Source organism: Chrysoperla carnea, chromosome 3 (genome assembly GCF_905475395.1).
Source record: "Chrysoperla carnea chromosome 3, inChrCarn1.1, whole genome shotgun sequence".
NCBI classification, from domain to species: Eukaryota; Metazoa; Arthropoda; class Insecta; order Neuroptera; family Chrysopidae; genus Chrysoperla; species Chrysoperla carnea.
The window spans coordinates 14763903-14786057 of record NC_058339.1 but is presented as its reverse complement, the minus strand read 5'-3'; the positions used below and the strand labels follow the sequence as shown (position 1 = coordinate 14786057).

Below are 22155 nucleotides of genomic sequence, written 5' to 3'. Positions count from 1 at the left end.
TATTTTAAGATGTTATTGTTTCATTTACCTCATTTCTCTATTACTAAATCATTTCTGAGTCCATCCCGAATCCTTCAAACTATCTTCAGGATGTATGAGCACCGAGGCGCTTTTATATAAAACGCTTGATTTCTTTTTTATATGATGAATTGGGCTACTAAAAATTTTAGGGGGGGGGGGGTGGTTATTATAATAATAATATCAAATTTTTTTTATAGAAAACTAACAATGTTTATTTCAAACGTTATTGCATAAACTGAAAACGTTTGGCACTTACAAATATGGAGAATGAATTTTAATTTTGAAAGTTTTCTAGTGAAGAATTTAATCATAAAGAGAACAAATAAGGTAATTATTAAATAAAATAATGTAATTTAATATTAAATTAATTTAAAAAATAAAAGACTTGGTCTGTTAATAAATAAATAAAAAATAAAATATAATTCAAATTTCGTACGTAAATTGTAATTATACGAATATTATCGACCTCACTCGATATAACAGTATTACTGTAGTACAACATTTCACCGCAAACGAATATAACCTGTATAACTTCCTGTCGGTAGTTTTTGCCATATTGGCGACTTTTTGATTGTCAACTTGAAGTTATTTATTTATATATAAGTTAGTGGTGAAAATAAAATGACGGGAAACGATTCACAAGGAAGCCACTCTGGGCTTCATTTTAAAGTACCTCCAATTCAAGATAATCCGTTGGGATGGGGACCGTGCGAATTACCTGACCAATTTAAGGACATGCCCTATCAACCATTCAGTAAAGGAGATCGTTTAGGTAAAATTAGTGATTGGACTGGTGCAACTTTCCAGGATAAAAAATATGCAAGTAAGTTTTAGTAATATACTATAATTTCTAAAATCTGCAAAATCAGATATTTATATTTTATTGTCCTAATTTTAGACAAGTATGCATCTGCATTTGGAGCTGGTAGTCAATATGCTTACTATCATGATGAAGATGAATCTACTTTCCATCTTGTTGATACTACTCGAGTGCAGAAACCTCCATACCAAAGAGGACGTTTCCGAGCTAATCAACGTAATATGCGTGGTGGTCGTGGTGGGCGAGGTGGCCTACAAAATTCGGGAATGCAAGCCCTGGGTAAAAGCTTGAAACTACGTGATAGGGAGCGTAAAGGTGTAACTAAAAAGTGGGGCCAAGCTCGTGTAAGTATTACTATTTCAAAAGTAAATTTTTTTACTCAATTTTATTTTTTCTTAATTAAAATGTACTTTTATGGTAATAATAGCCCGACTGTTAGAAACAAATTTTGAATTTAAATTTCCTCTCACATAGCCGGTTACTGAGATATGAAGGGGAGTTGTATTTATGTTCGAAACATTTAAATAAATCATATTTAATATTTTTATTTAATTTACAAAAAAATGGCGTATCCAAATTTTCTAATGTTTCAAATAAAACTTGCATTTTTGTAATTAATTTTTTCTTCACCTTTTCCTTTTCGAAATAAAATTTTAAAGTGGACAAGGAAGAAGCTGGACATATTTTGAAATATCATATCGTATTTCATTTGTGAAACTTAAAAAAAAAAACAAAGTTTTTTGAGAGAAATGGCCAGTTTAAATTCTAAAAAATATTCCAAATAAATAATATAATATTTATAAATAATACTTATTAAATTTTAATGTAGCCACCAATTAAAATACGTGATGCATCTGTGACTGTTCGACCTGATTGGGTAACTATTGAAGAAATGGACTTCCCACGATTAGCAAAATTATCTTTACCCAATATTAAAGAAGGTGAAGATATCTTGTGCTGCGGTAACTTGGAGTACTATGATAAGAGTTACGATCGTGTTAATGTTAAACATGAGAAACCGTTACAACGTATTGATCGAATTTTCCATACCGTTACCACCACTGATGATCCAATTATTCGTAAGCTTTCCAAAAATGAAGGCAACGTATACGCAACTGATGCAATTTTAGCAACAATTATGTGCTGTACTCGTTCAAATTATTCATGGGATATTGTCATTGAAAAAATTGGAGATAAATTATTCTTCGATAAACGTGACAATACAGAATTTGATTTATTGACTGTAAATGAAACGTCAGTTGAACCACCTCAAGATGATGGCAATTCTTTAAATTCGCCAAGGAATTTGGCATTGGAAGCTACGTTCATTAAAAATAATTTCAGTCAACAAGTTTTGAAAAGTGGAGCAACTGAACCAAAATATAAATTTGAAAATCCAAATCCATTTATTTCGGAAGAAGAAGAAGGTGAAGTTGCTAGCGTTGCTTATCGATACCGAAAGTGGGATTTGGGAGGTGGAATTGTAAGTTTTCATTTTATTATATCATAATGTTTGCCAAAATTGAGAAGCTGGATGGATTAAGGGGCGAAAATTCAAAAAATTTGTATGTTAGCTAAATAACACTACAATAATATTAAAAACCGATCAAAGCAAAAAGTTTGTAAGGGCGCTTACGCCCTTATTCCAACCGGCTTCTCAATTATAATTTGTTCAACTTATTCAACTTTAATTACTTACCAATATACTGAAAAACGATTAATAAAATTCGAGGTAATTCGTGTTCAAATTAACTCATCTTTCTAATCTAAATGTAAAATCATCGAAAAAACTATAATAAAATATCTTTTGGTAGGTTTTGGTTGCCCGTTGTGAACACGACGCTGTTGTACAATCACCAAATGGTGAATTGCAATTTTTATCGATTAAAGCTTTGAATGAATGGGATTCAAAGTTAGCCAATGGTGTTGAATGGCGTCAAAAATTGGATACCCAACGTGGTGCTGTATTAGCCAACGAATTGCGTAATAATGCTTGTAAACTAGCAAAATGGACAGTTCAAGCTCTCTTAGCTGGTAGCGATCAATTGAAATTAGGTTATGTATCAAGAGCATTGGTACGTGATTCAAGTAAACATGTTATTTTGGGCACGCAACAATATAAACCTCATGAGTTTGCAACACAAATCAATCTTAATATGGATAATGCTTGGGGTATTTTACGGTGTATAATCGACATTGTTATGAAGCAGAAGGATGGTAAGTTAACATATTTTTCACAAATATACAAGATTTTTCCTGTTACGGTTTCCAAAAACAATATTTAAGTTAATAATTTCGATGGTAAATATTCTAATAGGGAATATTCATGAAATTTAATTTTGATTCAAATATTTTTCTTCTGTAACTTTAATGACTGGACATTTCAACTAAACCATTATTTTAGTAATTAATATCTCTTTAATTACTTAAAATTAATTAATAAACGTACAAATTCAGTGAGGGCTATTAAAAATTTCTAAAACGGAAATTCAAATTTTTATACGGACGTGACATCATAGTAATAGAACTTAATAATAATGTGTGTAAATTCTATGTTGTAAATTGATTTTTTAAAGTGTAAATTATACATTGAACTGTCAAAATTTGACAGTTCACGTACTTATACGTCATCAACAGAGAGCGCCAAAAAACTGCGTTTAAATATCTCAAAATTATAATGTATTTTAAATATTTTTTTACACTTAAATACAGCATTTTTTAAGCAGTATTTATTTTTTTCCTTTGTTATAACGGTGTAAACAATGAATTAAAAATATTAAAAAAATACATGAATATTCCCTATTATTTGAAGAAAAAAAAGGTAAAATAAGAACGAATATAACTGATGTTTGTATTTCCAGGTAAATATTTGATAATGAAGGATCCAAATAAGCCAATGATTCGTTTATATGATATTCCTGATAATACATTCGAATCCGATGGAGAATCTGATTCAGGAGATGATGGTGCAACTGATGTCAATACTTTTCAATCACTTTATCCGTACACTTCCAGCAGCAAACGATAAAAATATTGAATGAAATAACACATTGTAACGTATTTTTTAAATATTTGTATGGAAAAAATATATAACTTGGTGAAAATTATTGAAGTATTACCAAATATAATCACTATTTGGAATGGAATTTAATTATTTTTATTATTACAACTTTTATAAAAATGTATTACGACTTAACAATTATTTTATCCATGGAAGTTATATTTATAGTTTAAGCAGAAATCGGTTTTTTTTAATTTCAACAGACTTAGGATTTTTAAAATGACAGTGAAGTCCACAAACTATTCCATTTTTAAGGCCAATCATAAATCGCAGAATATAAGGTAATGATTGAGACGAATATAACAACCAATCTAAATTTGAAGCACATGGTCCTGAATTTTAGTTGAGGAACTCTAAATAGACAATGAGATATCGAGTTGCGAGTTCAAAACTCTGCAATTGACAAACAAATATTTCAAACCAGTTTACTTCTAAATTATTCCATACTTTGTTGATGGTCAAAATCATGTATACCTTCCACCCTTCAAATTTGTTTATAATGTCCGTTCTGTCCCACTAATAAAAATAAATAAAAACATTTTTCAGATTTTAAAAAGACACTCAAAAAGTTACAATGGATAGACAAAATAAAAAAAAAATTTTCAGAACATAATACAAAAAAATTAGAACACTTATTATGTTGATTACCTTGAAATAATTTTAACAACAAATTGTCAATTAGAACTGGTTTTACAATCAGATTATGAGGGTAAAATAAATCATGAAAGCACTTGCTACAGAAACAAATTTATTTAATAAGGTCTACAAATACAAAAGAAGGCAGCAATTACGGCACAAAGATGATTCTTGGAATGATTTTGTAAAGTACGTTAATTAACGAATTAGGATTTTTTTTAAATGCTTGATCTACGTTAAAAAGTGTTTGCTATTGAGGTGCTTAGAGTAGTACATTAGACTCTTTTTCGTTTCAGATGGTATTACTTTTTCTGACAACCTTGTTTAAGACTATTTAAATTGTTTAACACTTTTTGGAAGACTAATTTATTGAAATTAACAATAATAAATAATATTTCGGGTTTCAATTAATCAATTTAATATGATATTTCAACAATTATTATTTTAGTAATGTTTGTTCGAACTGTTGTTTAATGACAAAAGTTACTTTCTTAATTACTAATTTCACATCGTTGTCAGTTATTTGATTATAAACAGTAAATCGAACCCATTCTGGAAATCGAGAACAACATTTTACAATAATGTTTAAATCATTATTACGTTCCTCTTCAGAAACTGTAACCATCGCATGAATAAATTCGCGTGCAGTGATTATTTTAGGATCCATATAAATCATAAACATATTCGTTTCAACACTTTTTAAGTCCACTGTAAACAATGGACTTTTTAAATTATGAATTGCTTCTGCAATTGCATAAGCTCTTGCATGGTCCTCGGATAAACGATCTATCATGTGATCTAATGCAACAAGACCCGCTGCTGCTATGATTCCTACTTGACGCATACCACCACCCAATACTTTACGCATTCTTCTTGCTCTGCAAATTAAAAACAGAAGATATCAAAATTTGTTATTTGGTTTATTTGGTAAATTTTATTTACTTTTGTATAAATTCCTTAGATCCAACAAGTATTGACCCAATGGGACAAGATAAACTCTTGCTTAAACAAAAGCAAGCTGAATCACAATGTTTAACCAATTCTTTTGCATCGCATTTCATCGCAACTGCCGCATTAAACATTCTGGCGCCGTCCATATGGAGTTTTATTTTATTTTTCTTACAAATTTCTGCTAAACCATCGATCCAGTCTAATGGTATAACCTGTAGAGATAATCACGTATAATTTTCGATGGAAAAATTCGTTAACTTATTATGTACCTTAAGCTAATGTATTAAAATTGAGACTGAGATTTTCGAATATTAAAATCTATTACCCTTCCTCCGCATATATTGTGAGTGTTTTCAAAGATACAAAGATTCGAGAAAGGCTCATGTACATCTGGATTAAGACGGATTTTCTTTTCCAATTCATCCAAACTGAATGTTCCATCAGATTTATTGACAAGTGTACTTAACAACACACCAGCTATTTGGGAAGCGCCGCCTGAAATATGACAAAGTATTTATGTTTTAGAATTAAATATTAAAGGTTTACCTAATACCTCCAAATTTTGTTTACCTTGCTCAAACAAGTACGTATGACTCCTATCCCCGCAAAACAATTCACTACCCCTTTTATCACAATGAACCATAACTAAAATTATAAAATAATATAAAAATATGTAATTAACGGATATAATAGCAATAACATACTTGCAATTAAATTTGCCATAGTTCCACTTGGAACAAATAATCCACTTTCTTTTCCCAACATAGCTGCAGCTTTTTCCTCAAGTTGATTGACTGTTGGATCTTCTCCATATACATCATCTCCAACAATTGCATTTTTCATTGCATCTCGCATAGCATCCGTGGGACGAGACACGGTATCACTACGTAAATCAATTTCATGTATTCGATTGTTTATCTGGTCCCCAGATCCATTTAGTTCGGATTTCCCATAAGAACATTTTTGATACATTGTTTATAATTGATCTGAAAATTATTCAAAATTTTACACTACAATATCCTTTATTTGAATAATATATTGCTAAATATATCTGATAAGTAATTTTTAAACAAAATGACTTATCCCTACCCTACTAGATACAGATTCATACTGTTGGTGTGCGGATTATTACAAGCTTAATTCGGAGATCATATCAGTTCAACATTAATTAATTCACAATTATGTAATAATTGAGTTTATTTTTTATATTATGAACATAGAATTAGTTGATTATCATTTATGATGATAAATCATGATGTATATCTATTGTAATTTTTACCGATAGAGTATTATTTTGAATAAACCCGCCATTTTTTAACAACAAAATTAACAGATTTTGTAATTCTAATGTTTTTGATTTCAATATTTCAAAGAGACATGTGTTTGGGTTGGTTTTTAATCTGCTTTATTTAAAAGAATCCATAAAAATATTTAAGTTTGTATTGGTTAATAAAAATGAAAGTATAATTACTGATTTACAATAATTTCATTCATTAAATGAAAAATCATTTTTTTTTAATACAATATGAACGCCATACAACCTCTATGTACAGGTTTAGTGTTGTATTGGCGTTCGTTTTCCCTGTACAAGAATTTCCACTGGAGCTAAATGATACACGACAGTAAATTTTTAATAAGATTTATTAATTTCGCTAAATGGAGTTATTGCCATTCCTTGATAGTATAAAAAAAATATTTTTCAAAAGTAATATTCAGTTTCAATATTTTTATATACAGTAGATTCGGGTTGAAATAAGGTTTTTCGTAAATAAGAACAATCTAAAAGAAAATTGTATAAATTTAACTATTTTATTGCCAAAATAGATGAAGCTCCATTTCTGCATAGTTTTAAGATCTTCAGGCAGGTTATTAGTCATTAAGGGTATCGAAACAAAATTAAAAATTGTTTTTCTCATTGAAAATGTAATAATAATAAATAATAATATGTATTTTGCAATTAAGCTTTACATTGGTCAAATTACAAAAAAAATAAATCGTATATTTTACCATTATCAAAACGTAAACAATAATAAATAAATTTGTTTTCAAAGCTAGGTTTCCTCATTGAAAATATTACCTATACATAGAGGTAAAAACTGTTTAAATGTTGAATATTTATACCATATTGATGTTACATAGCATGAAGTATGTAGAACAGGAGAACGATCGCTATAGAAAATATTGTCCCCAAAATATGTATAAAATAAGTGAGGCGCTGCGATCAATATGTAGTATCAATAAAAGCGGGCTGTTGTGCGCTAATTTCAAATGATATATCAATTTGTACATTATGCTAACAACAACAGCTAACTTCACAGATACTACTTCTTGTTGACAGCGCGACTGGTGGCTGAAAAATGAACTATAAATTCTACAAATTTCTAGGGACAGGTACGCTAATGCTTTAGTACATAGCGATCTTTCTCCTGTTCTACATACTTCATGTTACATAGGGATATTTAACGTTATAAAACAATCATGTGAACTATTCACAGAGCATATTCTGCTAAAATGCAGGTAAAAAAGCAAAACTGGGGATAACGAAATATAACATTTAACACACTTTATGTTCTAACGTTGATACGTAAATGTCTATATTGTAACCTTAATAAACAAACTTACGAAATTAATCTAGAATTTACATTTTGATTCGAATCAATTTTGATGTTTTTGATAAATACAATTTAATAGCAATAAATAATTAATAAACAAATTTTTTAAATAAAAACAGTAAATAGTGCCTAAATAAATACAACAAGAACTTTTTAAAAAATCATTTACAATAAGCAATTGTGTTGATCGTGTTCGATAATTTTCAATTTGTTTATTTTTTTTTTGAATTGAATACGAAGTAATATTTTCGTATTTCAACCGGGTTACGTTGTTCGATTGTGATAAATTTAATATTTTCTTGAATAATTTACAAATATTTAATACATTTTCAATTTTCTTCAATTGGTTTGGAAATGTATTTAAGCATTGTTTTTTAGCATTGACTAATTTGAAATTATTCGATAATTTTTCAAGTAAGTATTGATATTTGTTTTATTTTATTTTCTAGGCAAATTGTCTGCTATTGATAATGTAAATAATAAAATTTTCTATTGTTGATTTTAAACTTATTATAACGCTTTACTTTTGTGATATAATAACATTGATGTATATGACGTCAATAGATTGCTGTAATAACTTGAATGTTTAATAATCAAATTTTATTATGCTAAGGGCATCAAATTTTTAAAATTTTAATAATATTAAAATCCATGCGCATTCTTTATTTTAACAAAATTTTAATCAGGTGTAATATCAATCAATTTAATTTCTTAAAATATTTTATTTGAAAGTAATTTAACAACGCCCTCGATTATTTGTGTTTTAAAACAAATTTAGTTCAGTGACCAAGTCATATGTTGTATTTGTTTATTTTTAAACCTTGGATTTCTTGGTATTTGAGAATGTGAATGTTGCATTCAATATGGAAATTAAATAATTAAATAAACTTTTTACTTATTTATTACTCTACTAGGTTAAAATGTAACTTTTTGGTGGTAAACTTTACAAAAAAAAAAATACAAAAGATTTAGACATGAAATGAAAAGTTGTAGTTCCATATTTATGTGTAGATGTGTTATCTGGACAAAACTCTAATATGTCCACAGAAACGCTGCTAGAGCCTGGAGTATTGTCTGTGTACGCATTTGGTATAATTTGAGAATTTGAATAATTATAAACAATTTAAACATTGATCTTTATCTTCACTTTTTAAAATTATGATAAATTAACAAGTGAAAACAAACAATTGACTGAGTTACCTGTTGAAATACCATGTATAGACAGTGTTGATGACCCAATCGTTTCTTTTTTTGCGTCATGTAAATAAAGAAATATACCCACTCTTAGATAGCCACACATATGTAGCTAATATTCCCATATAATGCACACTAAAAAATATACACCTAATTTGCGTCCTCGGGGTAAACAGTGACGTTTACGAAAAAATGTTTCGAACAAAAGTTGTTTATTTTTTTATAAGGAACATTTTTTACATTTAAACTTTCTATCTCTAACTGTTTACAAGATGGATTCTGCGGGCCCAAGACCCAATGACGAACTCAATCTTACTTTTTACGACCTACGCACTTTATAAAAATTCTGCTTTATATCTCTTTTCGTTTTTGGCTTATCGTGTTGAGAGACAGACGGACAGACAGCCAAAAATGGACTAAATGAACACCTATACGCGTTACAAACTTGGGACTAAATTTAATATAGCTTGATATATTTCATATACATGGTATAATAAACTGTTTAGAATTTATTAATAAGTTAATACTAAGAAATAATTGAATTTTTTAATTAATATTTCGTCATTAAGACAAAACCATATAATAGTGATGTAGGTAAATAATTGATACATTAATTAAGTGAAATATATTTAATTAATGTGTAATTTACGATTATTATCTTTCTACTTAATAAATATTTATTGATAAAGTAGGTCGTTATAATTAGTTAATTATTTTATTGTCGCGGTTACCCGTAGCTTCATTACGTGGAATTTGAATAAACTTCGAAACGAACATAATCATTATAATAATCTTATGTATAGAATTAGTAAAAATGAAATTAAAGTCAATAGTAATCCGTATGTCGCTGGTCCAAATTCGACTCGAAGAAGTCTTTTTCTATAAACCTATTGCTACCTGCTCATGTAGTTGTGACAATCGCATCACTATTTTGTTATAATATTTATAATTAGAACCAATCAAAAGAAGATTGTTTAAAGTTGTGTTGCTTTTTATAACAACATTTGAAATTTGCTAGAAAGTATATTACTTTCATACAATAACTCATGCGTTTGTGTCAACTTCATCACTCAACCCCGTATGGTAGTTGTATCAAATTCGGGGCACCATTGGCCATATTTGATCTCGCGATGTGGTTGAGACAACCTCATATCGGTTGGTACTAAGAATGTTAAATTCAAAATCTAGAGATATGATACTTTTAAGTGCACCCACAAAAATGATGTTTATTACTTTTCTGAGCTGTTTTTAATAAAAATTTAGCCACAGGTAAAAGCTTGGAATGCAAAAAGGGTTCAAAGAGTACAAAAAGGGCACAATGTAGCTGGAGCAGGGAAAATATTTTCTGCCTTATGAGGTTTAATCACCTACAAGTTTTATTATTATACCATGTATATATGAAATTTACCAAGGTATACTAAGTTTAGTCCCAAGTTTGTAACGCTTAAAAATATTCATACTATGAACAAAATTTTGGTATAGGTGTTCATAAAATCACCTAATTAGTCCATTTCCGGTTGTCTGTCTGTCTGTCGTCTGTCTGCCCGTCTGTCATCACGATTACATCAAAAACGAAAAGAGATATCAAACTGAAATTTTTATAGCGTGCTAAGGACGTAAAAAGTGAGGTAGAGCTCGTAAATGAGCAACATAGGTCAATTGGGTCTTGGATCCGTAAGACCCAACTTGTAAACCGTTAGAGATAGAAGAAAAGTTTAAATGTAAAAAATGTTCTTTACAAAAAAATAAACAACTTTTGCTCGAAACGTTTTTTCATTAACATCACTGTTTACCCGTGAGTGCGCAAATTGTATAGTATGTATTATATGGGAATATCAGTTATATATCTGTGACATGTATGTATGTGTAATGTGACAGAGTAATCAACACTGTCTATAGATGGTATTTCAACAATTAACTCAGTCAACTGTATGTTTTCACTTGTTATAAACCTATAATTAGTAAAAAACATTTTAACTGATTAAATCTTTCAAAATAATCATATATTTTTAGTTAGTATTGATAAAACATTTACATACAAATATGTAATTATATATGGTTAAAATTTTCATTATAGATAATAGGATTTCGTTTTCAAGGTCATATATTTTCAATTTGGATTAATGCCAAATTTATCCGATGTTGATATTTTACTTGTTTCTAAGTTAATTGGTTGCAAACAAATGCTTATAGCATAAGCAATAAGGAAATTATTTCCGGCTTCAAATATTTTAGCATCTCGCTGCCTACCTATAAACCTTTAACATTGAATGCTAAAAAAAACTTCAATGCCAAGGTTATTTAGTTAAGGTGTCATGGGGTTCTTTTTATTGTTGTTTTCCTATAAAGAAGAGAGATATAATGGATACTTTTTTTCGATGATTTTCATGAAAATAGAAAGTGTATCGTTTATTCTTAATCTTGCTATTTATTTATTCTTCATGTATGTTATTGCTTAAGTATTTTTCGATTTTTGATCGATTTTAGTCCGTATCTCAAAAATAATTCGACCAGTCAACAAATGCACACGATTTTTGTAATTTTTGGGTCAAAATTACCTTATATACTGAGTTTTATCAAAATTGGAGATAAAAATTTTTTTTCGATTTTTGCAATTTTTTTACCCCTTTGAAAAAATCGAGAAAATCGAAAAAAAAATTTTGTTCTGGAATTTGATGAAACTCAGTGGATGGGGTAATTTTGATCCAAAAAGTATAAAAATACGGTTAATTTAATGATTGGATGCAGAGTTTCTGAGATATCGCAATGTTTGGATCGATTTTAGTCCCTATCTCAAAAAGATTTGAAAGTATCTACCTTAAATATGACAAACTACCTTAAATATGACATAACAAATGCACATGTAATTAAGTATTAATAGAAGTAGCACGACGTACTCGTCTTTATAATCATTATAAATAATAATTGTTCAAAAGCATACAGAGTGTAAATTTATAGCGCGGGGAAGGTTAAGAAAAAAATGTATCGACCATCTTACAGTGACTTCTTATCGATTAGAATAAGTAACGAAGTCCTTCTGACACTGTTTGCTCATGTAGCAAGGATTGTTCAAAGATGATCTTACACTAATCATGAGTGAAGAAGAACTTCGTTACTTATTCTAATCGATAAGAAGTCACTGTAAGATGATGTCAACTTAGGGGATTTTCCCCCTAAATTTAGGGGTAATTTTGGAATTTAGAAGATTTTTTGATTATAATTTTTATTGGGGCTGCGATATCTTTTATGTCAGTTTGTAAACATTGCATAACTTTGAAAAAACATGCGATTTCTGTATATGAGGTATTTGGTCCTTTGCAATTTATTTGAACTAGTTTTTGAATGCAATATCAATCAAGTGGCACCTCTATTCACTACAACAAAGTGCACTCTTTTTTCTGCGTTTAGTTTGTTCCCAAAATGCAAGTTGTTGTATTTTTTTATAAGGAACATTTTTTACATATAAACTTTTGTTCTCTTTCTAACGGTTTACAAGATGGGTTCTGATGAGATAAAGATCTTCATTAATGTTGCTCATTCACGATCTCAACCTCACTTTTTACGTCTTGAGCATGCGATATAAAAATTTTTATTGAAAAATTTTCAGGTTGATATATCTCTTTTTGTTTCGTGTTATCGTGTTTCCAGGCGGACAGACAGGCATCCGGAAATAGACTTTTTGGGTGATTTTATGAACACCTATACCAAAAATTTGTTCGCTGCATCAATATTTTTAAGCGTTACAAATTTGTGCCTAAACTGAGTATACGTTGATATATTTCATATATACATGATATAATGAAATAGAAATTCATATAGCTCCGGGGGCTTTTCCCACTAGGTCACAGTTTTTTTTGGTGATCCTAGTTAATGAAGGATTGTAGTTATTTTGCCTGCGTGGATAAGTTGTTTTGACAGCTGACTCTAAATATGTGTGACACGTTAAAGGTACACCCGATATAATGTACTAAATAACAATCACAGTGGAATATGAAAAATTAATAATAGCAACACCACAAAATAATTACTATTGTCTGGAAAAAGAAAAATTTTCCACATTTACTATAATTGAATAATACTAGAGTGGTGGACAAGAGTGTGTGTTTGCATGTAGGTAGGTTTTCATAATATTGTTGTATAGACGATACACGATATTTTTAAAAAAAATATTATTATTGTATAATAACAGCCCCATATTATTGGGGCGCATGTGTAAGCCGGGTGTTGACGTCATATTATTATAGTCATCATGACGATCAATAGAGTCGGTTGTAACATGGGAATGTTTTTACACGTGATAGAAAATAATTCTATTACAATCATATTTCATTTTTCATTTTGCTTTATGCTTTATTGAATATATATGTAGTTGCGTTATTTACTGCTGAGTTTAATAAATTTTTAAATCAATTAATTTTAATTGATTTGGACCTTTTAAAAAGTGGGGTTAAATGTTCTTATTGTTTTGTTTAACGGAATTCGTACAATAATTTAATTTTCTTTATAGCTGAATTTATCTAGAATTATGATTGTTGTTGATTATATTAAATAAATTACTATGATTATAGCCTCCTTTACACTCCCGTTAAGTAGCGGGCAAAGTCGGGCAAAGAACGACATTGTAATACTTGTACTGATAAAATAATGACAAACTCATCCCGAAGTTGGCCGTTTCATATTGAAATAAAGTAAAAATACTTTCAAACAATTGCCTAAAGATTGGAACAAGTACATCTAAATATTTGTATTTACAATAGAATTGGATTGAATTTAAAATATGAATTCATTGATACAAAATCACTGAAGTTAAATTAACAAAATCATTACTTCTATGAAAGAGATTGATTTTAGTTTAAAGTCATGCATTTTATTGATGGAAAATAAAATTGTACTTGTAGTTGGAATATATAATCGTGTAAATAATGCGAATCGATGAATTAAAAGAAAATATCTTTGCATATGCGTTAAATAAAGGATTTGGTTATGATGATCGCATTTCTATTATGCCTAGTCCATTTGTGATTGAGCCAACTACATGAAGATAGTTGTTACTAACTTACAGAAAGTTTGAAATAAAGTATTGATCATTTTTATATAATATATGTAAATTATTATCACTTCCATAGTGATATAATTGTTTACTTTTGTTTCAATTGACATACCTGAACTAAAGATTTTTATAATTTATGTTGTGTTAGAATCATAAACGTTTATTAGTGGACATTCTATTAAATAACGTTGTAATTTAATTTATTCCTTTCAGGTATGTTTTTGTTTGTAAATTTAGTGTAATTCCTTTATATAATTTTGTCAATATATTCCTTTCAGGATTAAATACAATCTCGTTATTTATTCAATAAATTAATAACTTACAAATTAAATTACAATCATTTAAGATGGAAAAATTGTTTGTCCACTTAATAAAAAGAAGCGATGAATATTTTGAATTAGCTGGACTATCCGAAGATAAGCGGTTATGGTTTAGCTTACCAGATGAACATAAAAATTTATATGAACATAAGGTATTATCATCAAAAACCACCATTAAAAGTGCAATTGCTGCTATTAAACCGATTAATGGTTTCCGAAAAATTGGCATTAAATTAGATGAGGATTTGAAAAAAGAATATTTTGATGAAGATGGAAACCTTAGCTACAAAAACTATCCGTTACAGGAATCTGTAGTTTTTTTTGATGTGAGTGAAAAACTCCAAGAAGAAAATTTTTTAATTAAAAGAATCAAGGAATTAGAATTAAAATTAAATGACAAAGATGAGATAAAATTGCAAAATATAGAAAAGAAGTTTGTTCTTGATAAATATGACAAAACACAAAACCCTTCTGAGTGGTTTTCTAAATTTGAAAGTGAATGTGACCGAAATAAAATAAAAAGTGGTACCCAGATGATTGAAGCTTTACGATTTTTTGTCGCTGGATCGGCCAAACACTGGTATGAAGGAAATTTGAAAAAATTTGGTCTAACTAATTGGTCTGAATGGCGAAATTCATTTTTTTCCATTTTTATTGACAAAGGTTGGATAGCTGTCAGAAAAGCATATACCTATAAATACTTAGGCGGCTCATTGATCGATTACGCTTTAACAAAAGAAAATTTATGTTTAGAAGTAGAAAGTGATAGTACTATGAGTTCCAGAATAAACTTGATTGTAATGGGTTTACCATCTCAAGTTCAAGATGAGCTAGATCGCGAAGACATTAACACTATAAAAAAATTATACAATGAACTCCGAAAGCTAGATGGTCAATATAATAAACGTTCGAAAGAAAATAAACCATATGATAATCGGCATGAAAAAACAAAATTAGGAGAATCGACTAAAAAGAAACAAATTGATATACCCTTGAAAAAACCATGCTACATGTGTGAAGCTCTTGGTTGGAAAAATCGATTTCATCCCTCTAACGAATGCCGAAATAAAATACTGTACGCTCAGAAAAAAGAATCTAATTTAATTGAAACGAAATCTGATTCAGAAAATGAGGCTGAAATGATGAAAATGGAAATTGACCGAAATTCTTTAAACTAGAGAGCCCGGATAATTTGATTCCATTAATTCATGTAAACGTAATTATTGATGATAAAATGAAAATAAAAGCAGTGTATGACTCAGGATCTAACGTGAGTCTAATTAATCAAAGAGTTGTAGATGTATTAAAAACAAGTTTGTTAAAGCATAACACTGCATTCAAGACAATTAATGGTTTCAATTTTAGTTCGGCCCGGGCAAACATAAAGCTTAAAATTGGAAATATTACAAACAATTTGAATACTTTTGTAGTTAAAAATTCAGAATTTTCTTATGACCTGTTACTAGGTTTAGATGCTATTAAAAAATTTAAACTAATTCAAGACGAGAATTTAAACATATACCAAAAACCTAAAAATGATGAGATGCTCCAAATAAGAAGTAATCAAAATCAGAAGAAATCTTGTGAAATTTCTAACAAAATAATTACAAATGAAAATAAAGAAGATAAAGAAAATGTAAAGAAAGAAGATAATATAGATGTAAAGAAAGAAGATAATAAAGATGTCAATAAAGAAGATAATAGAGATGTAAAGAGAGAAGATAATAGAGATGTAAAGAAAGAAGATAATAAAGATGTTAAAAATTTTAATAAAGAAGGTAAAATCAATGAAAATGAAAAAGAAGAGAAAAACACTGAAAATATTAGAATTTACCATCAAGAAGAAACTAATGAAAATCAGTTCAAACCTAAATTAGATCACATAGATGGATATGAAAAAAAAGTAGAACTTTTAAATATTATTGAAAATCACAAGAAAATTTTTGCCAAAAATAAATTTGATGTCGGTAAAGTAAAGTCTAGAGAGGCCGAAATAAAGTTAATGAGAGATGAATATGTTACGGCCCGCCCTTATAAATGTTCTATACCAGATGAACGTGAAATCAAAGATCAAGTACAGAAGTTACTAGCATCCGATCTAATAGAGGAATCTGATTCACCGTTCGCATCACCGGTAACACTCGCATATAAAAAAGAAGATGGAAGAAAATCAAGGCTTTGCATCGATTTTAGAAACTTAAATAAAATAACTATCCCAGAGTGCTACCCATTTCCAACAATAAATGATATAACGGAAAAAGTTTCGAAATGTAAATACTTTACTGTTGTTGATATAAACTCCGCTTTTTGGTGTATTAGGTTAAAAGAAAAGGACCGTGAGAAAACTTCTTTCGTTACAAAGTACGGGAAATTTATGTTCAAAGTATTACCTTTTGGATTGAAAAATGCTCCTGCAATCTTTCAACGCATACTTTCAAATATTATAAGACGAAATAACCTAGATGAGTTTTGCGTCAACTACATGGATGACTGTCTTATTTTCTCACGCAATTGGAAAGATCACATGCAACATATCTCAAGATTTCTTGAAGTAATAGGAGAAGAAGGATTTAAATTAAAGCTCGAAAAGTGTAAATTTGCAGCCCAATCGGTTAAGTATCTTGGCCATTACATTGAAGAAAATAAAATATCACCAGCACAAGAAAATTTAAAGGCAATAAAAAATTTGAAAAGACCTACAGATAAATCTGGGGTTCGAAGTGTTCTAGGAACAATAAATTACTTTATAAAATATATCGATCATAGTGCTCAAAAATTTGAGCCCCTTCACAGATTGCTGAAAAAAAATACTGAATTTATTTGGACGGAAGAATGTGAACGCAGCTTCTCCATGATCAAAGAATATCTGTGTTCCCGTCCAATTTTATCAATTTATGATGTCGAAAAAGATGTTTACATTGACACAGACGCTAGTCAAAAAGGACTTGGAGCGACTTTGAGGCAACCACAGTCAGATGGTCTATTACACCCTGTAGCTTATTTTTCTAGAAAACTGTCAGAAAGAGAAAAGAAAATGGAAACGATTCATTTAGAATGCAAGGCGATAAAGAAGCCATTAAATACTGGAAATACTATCTTATTGGACGAAAGTTTTTCGTTTGTAGTGACCATAAACCATTGGAAAATTTAAGAACAAAGTCACGAACTGATGAGATTCTTGGCGATCTGGTCCACTACTTGTCACAATTTAATTTCCAGATAATATATAAAAAAGGAAAAGAAAATATTATCGCTGATTTACTATCACGGCAACCAGTTTTAGAATATTTCGAAAATGAAGATGTCATTCAAGTGGTCAATTTAATAGAATTGTCTGAAATAAAGAGGGATCAATATGAAAATCAAAGAGAACTTACAACTGCAAAGGGAACTGAGCGTAGACACGATATTATATTTAAGATGTTAAAAGGAAGAAAGCGGATTTTTGTATCGGAAAAGTTAGGCCTTGAAATAATTAACAAGTTGCACAATCACTATGGTCACATTGGTGTTGCACAAATGAGAAACAAAATACGACAACACTACTATTTCAAAAATTTAGATAAACTTATCATTGACTTTTGTAAAGGCTGTGTGACATGTAGGCAAAGTAAAACTCGCCGAGGAAGATTGATTGGAAAATTGTCAAGAATTGGACCTGCAACAGAACCCTATGAAATATTGTCCATAGATACAGTGGGTGGTTTTGCCGGAAATAAGTCTATAAAGAAATTTATGCACATACTAGTGGATCATTTTAGCAGGTATGCTTGGATTTCTACTACAAAAAGCCAATGCGCAAAAGATTTTATAAATCTTATACATCCGATCGCTAAAAATAATAAAATAAAGTTGATTCTTGCCGATCAATATACTGGACTAAATTCCGTAGAACTCAAAAATTACCTAAATAGAAGAGGTATCCAACTTGTTTTTACAAGCATAGATTGTGCAAGTTCAAATGGTCTCAACGAACGTTTAAATCAAACTCTAGTTAATAGAATTAGGTGTAAAATTATTGATGGAGATAAACGAGCATGGCCTACGATTGCTGCTGAATGTGTTGAAAATTATAACTCAACGATTCATAGCTCTACTAACTATGAGCCACAATATCTGCTCCTAGGCAAGAAATCAAACATTTCGCCAATATATGAACCACCTAGTGATTTAGCTGAAGACCGCCAGCAAGCTTTCATTAATTCATCCAGAAGTTTTATGGAAAATAAAAAAAGAGTTGACAAAAATCGAACAACTTTTCAATTTGAAATTGGAGATCTTGTGTACGTAGAGAATGGGAACAAATTAAATCGCAATAAAATGGACAAAGTTCGCCTTGGGCCTTTTAAAATATTAAGCCGGATTTCATCTTCGTTTTATGAAGTTGATTGTGGCAAGAAAAGAAGTGAATCAAATTATTTTCATAGCAGTAAGCTGTCACCTTTTACTTCGCAAAAAATGACTTCGGGGGGGAAGGTGTAAATTATTATCACTTCCATAGTGATATAATTGTTTACTTTTGTTTCAATTGACATACCTGAACTAAAGATTTTTATAATTTATATTGTGTTAGAATCATAAACGTTTATTAGTGGACATTCTATTAAATAACGTTGTAATTTAATTTATTCCTTTCAGGTATGTTTTTGTTTGTAAATTTAGTGTAATTCCTTTATATAATTTTGTCAATATATTCCTTTCAGGATTAAATACAATCTCGTTATTTATTCAATAAATTAATAACTTACATATATACCATTTTTTGGTATATGTATAACAAGCATCGGTAGCGCACTGTAGACTTAGGACACTAAAATCAATAGTAATCAATATGTAACTGGTTCAAATCCGACTCGAAGATATCTAATTGTTGTTAAATAATCTTATTAGCACGTATAAACTTTTAATTTTTTTACCTACTCCTGTAGTTGTGACAATCACATAAGTATTTTGTTATAATATTTATAAGTAGTAGAACCAATCAAAAAAAAAATATTGTTTAAAATTATGTTGCATTTCAAAACAACAATATTTTAAATTTGTTAGACAGGACATTACTTTCATACAAACAACTCATACGATTGGGTCAACTTCACTACTCAACTTCGTACGGTATATTTGATCTCGCGATTAGATTGAGACAACCTCATATCGATTGGTATTAAGAATTTGTTTTTTCAGTGTAATATTTCATTGAAAAAATTATGATAAGTTCATTGTGCTTCACGAATTATATTTTATCCGGCCATGTCTAAACCGCCATATTGGTACTACACATTTGTCAAGCAGTAGATACCGTTTTATTTAACAGCGTCTCCTTTGTATAATACCTCCATAGTGTGGGCCAACAATGGCCTAGTGCCTAAATCCGAAACTAACAATATTATTTCATAATGAATTTTGGTAGATAATTATATTTTCAGTATATTTTTAGAATGAACTAAATCATTTTGTAAATTTTTGAACTCATTAACAATATTTAAAAAAAGCGTCCTATATTTTTATCAATGTATTATTAATATTTTATTTTATGATACATATTAATTTATTATTTTTATTTTATACATTGTATTTTTATTAAACACACGTGACTTAAGTCATAATGCAGTAAGAAATCAATAAAAAATTAAAATATAATTTATTATTAATGTATTAAAATGTAATTGACCACAAGATATTAAATTTTATTCTATATAATTAATTGATACCTACTAAATAAAATAATATGCATATTTATAAAACTTATGGGTGTTGGATTACAAAATATTTATTGCTATCATATAAATTGTTTAAATAAATCATATAATAATTGATAGGATTTGAAAAAAGAGCCTCTGATTTATTTTTATATCCATGTATGTATGTATTTATAAATTTAGTGCCAAGTTTGCAACGCTTAGAAATATTTATGCTACATATAAAATTTTGACAAAGGTGTTCATAAAATAAGTTCCTTACCGTTGGTTTAGCCGTTAACTTAGTCAATTGTTTATTTTCATTTCTAATTAAAGCAGTTCTATCGTAGTATTGGGCTTTAATGTTACGAATGTTACGGGCGCCGGCAGAACAGAATCTTTCTAGAATGACTCGATTGTTACAACAGTATAATCACTACCACACAATCAATCAAGATTGACAATCATCGTGACTGATTATTTGATTGGCATTTTCTAAATATGATCATTCATAAATGACGAGCTTGAAGATTCTGATTCATTTTCTCAATACACAAATTATTAACTTTACAAGCATAAAGTCCGTCGAAGTCACAGCTCTCCTGCTGTTCTTAAACAGCTCCAAATGGTTCATGGAGTAGTGGGCCAACGCTTTTTCGGTACCACAACGGACCCGTTGGTCTAAGTGTGTCCCACCCCAGGGTAGCCACTCTAACCTAACCTAACCTAACTTTACAAGCAAGGCCTATGGGTGCCAAGCCAAGATGACTCTTGGTCTCATTTTTCCTCGCCACTAGCAGTTAACTAAGCATAATGAATAATTTGTATTCGTAGACGATATCAAATATTCGAAGTCGCTGTTTTTTTACATTTATTATGTTGATTTATAATTCTTTTTATTCGTTTTATTTCGTTAGATAGAGCATTAAACTTTTATTTTATTCCAAGAGGTTGGTTCATTTCAATATTTACACAACTAAACTTAAATATGAAGGAATATTTCTATGATACAGCGTTAGCGTTATATTGTATAAAATAATATATGATGGAGCTTTTCTGAGTTTATTTTATATAACTGTAGGGTTTTTTCTTTTATAGTACTTTAAATGAACGAGGTCATTCTAGTTATGTTGACTGACTAGTAACTACGAATATGTTGTAATATACAGAATGGTGTAAGCATATAAACAATAAGTTTTGAGTTCAATTTTAAGAAATTTTCACCATGAAAGCACTTGTCGACAGATTTGGATTATTCATAGAATAATGTTTAGATCACGAGATAAGATTCAGATGTTTTTGGTTGTTTACATCGCGAATTCGCGATTTCGAGGGTCAAAGCATGTAAAACAGTGAGCTGTTTTACATGCTTTGATCCTCGAACAAAATCACTGATAAAATCGGGGTTATTAACTTTCAGTCGATGATTATCGAGTTTATTCAATTTCTTCCGATTATTTAATAATTGTTTTATCAACAATTTTTCGAAAACTGAAGGCTTCGACACAAACCAATGTTAAAATTGAATCATTTTTGAATAATATTTCCACTCTTACACAAAGAGTTAGTTAATATTATAATAGCCAATAGTTTTTATCACAACCTGTACAAAAATACCATGTACCTATAACATATCAAAGTAAATTTTGTATAAAATATACTTACTATTCAAATAAAATAAATGTTACAGACTAGTAAGAGCATTTTAATTATGTATGATTCACTTATTTCATAGGATTGTAGAAATTTTATGAGGACCAAAAACTAATTTATAATTTATACTGCTTCAGTTACCATAGAATTAACGAATTTCTT

At 29.3% G+C, this 22155-nt stretch overlaps 4 protein-coding genes across 5 annotated transcripts in view; 3 read left to right on the top strand and 1 right to left on the bottom strand.

Moving 5' to 3' along the window:
• Positions 1–527: 527 nt before the first annotated feature.
• Positions 528–3987, top strand: LOC123294703 (eukaryotic translation initiation factor 3 subunit D). Its single transcript, XM_044875823.1, has 5 exons — positions 528–844; positions 920–1185; positions 1671–2324; positions 2656–3058; positions 3703–3987. Exons 1-5 carry the CDS (start codon positions 643–645, stop codon positions 3867–3869), a joined length of 1692 nt encoding a protein of 563 aa, XP_044731758.1. The 5' UTR covers positions 528–642; the 3' UTR covers positions 3870–3987.
• Positions 3988–4633: 646 nt separating this feature from the next.
• Positions 4634–6703, bottom strand: LOC123295301 (probable low-specificity L-threonine aldolase 2). 2 transcript variants are annotated; one of them, XM_044876596.1, is made up of 6 exons: positions 6579–6703; positions 6194–6475; positions 6060–6134; positions 5815–5984; positions 5481–5701; positions 4634–5416 (listed from the first exon to the last, which is right to left on the bottom strand). In XM_044876596.1, the coding sequence occupies exons 2-6, from the start codon at positions 6459–6461 to the stop codon at positions 4978–4980; spliced, it is 1173 nt and encodes a 390-aa protein (XP_044732531.1). In that variant the 5' UTR covers positions 6462–6475; positions 6579–6703; the 3' UTR covers positions 4634–4977. The 2 variants fall into 2 exon arrangements, with proteins under 2 accessions (XP_044732531.1, XP_044732530.1); XM_044876595.1 differs by lacking the exon at positions 6579–6703 and having other exon boundaries at positions 6194–6543.
• Positions 6704–8310: 1607 nt separating this feature from the next.
• LOC123296598 overlaps positions 8311–22155 on the top strand; it is a 49541-nt gene continuing 35696 nt past the window's right edge. Inside the window, exon 1 of the mRNA XM_044878136.1 lies at positions 8311–8515. The gene's annotated coding sequence lies outside the window, so the exon portion shown is untranslated. The remainder of the gene's footprint in view (positions 8516–22155) is intronic.
• LOC123296599 lies at positions 14692–16181 on the top strand. The gene has a single exon (XM_044878138.1). It carries the CDS (start codon positions 14692–14694, stop codon positions 15841–15843), a length of 1152 nt encoding a protein of 383 aa, XP_044734073.1. The 3' UTR covers positions 15844–16181.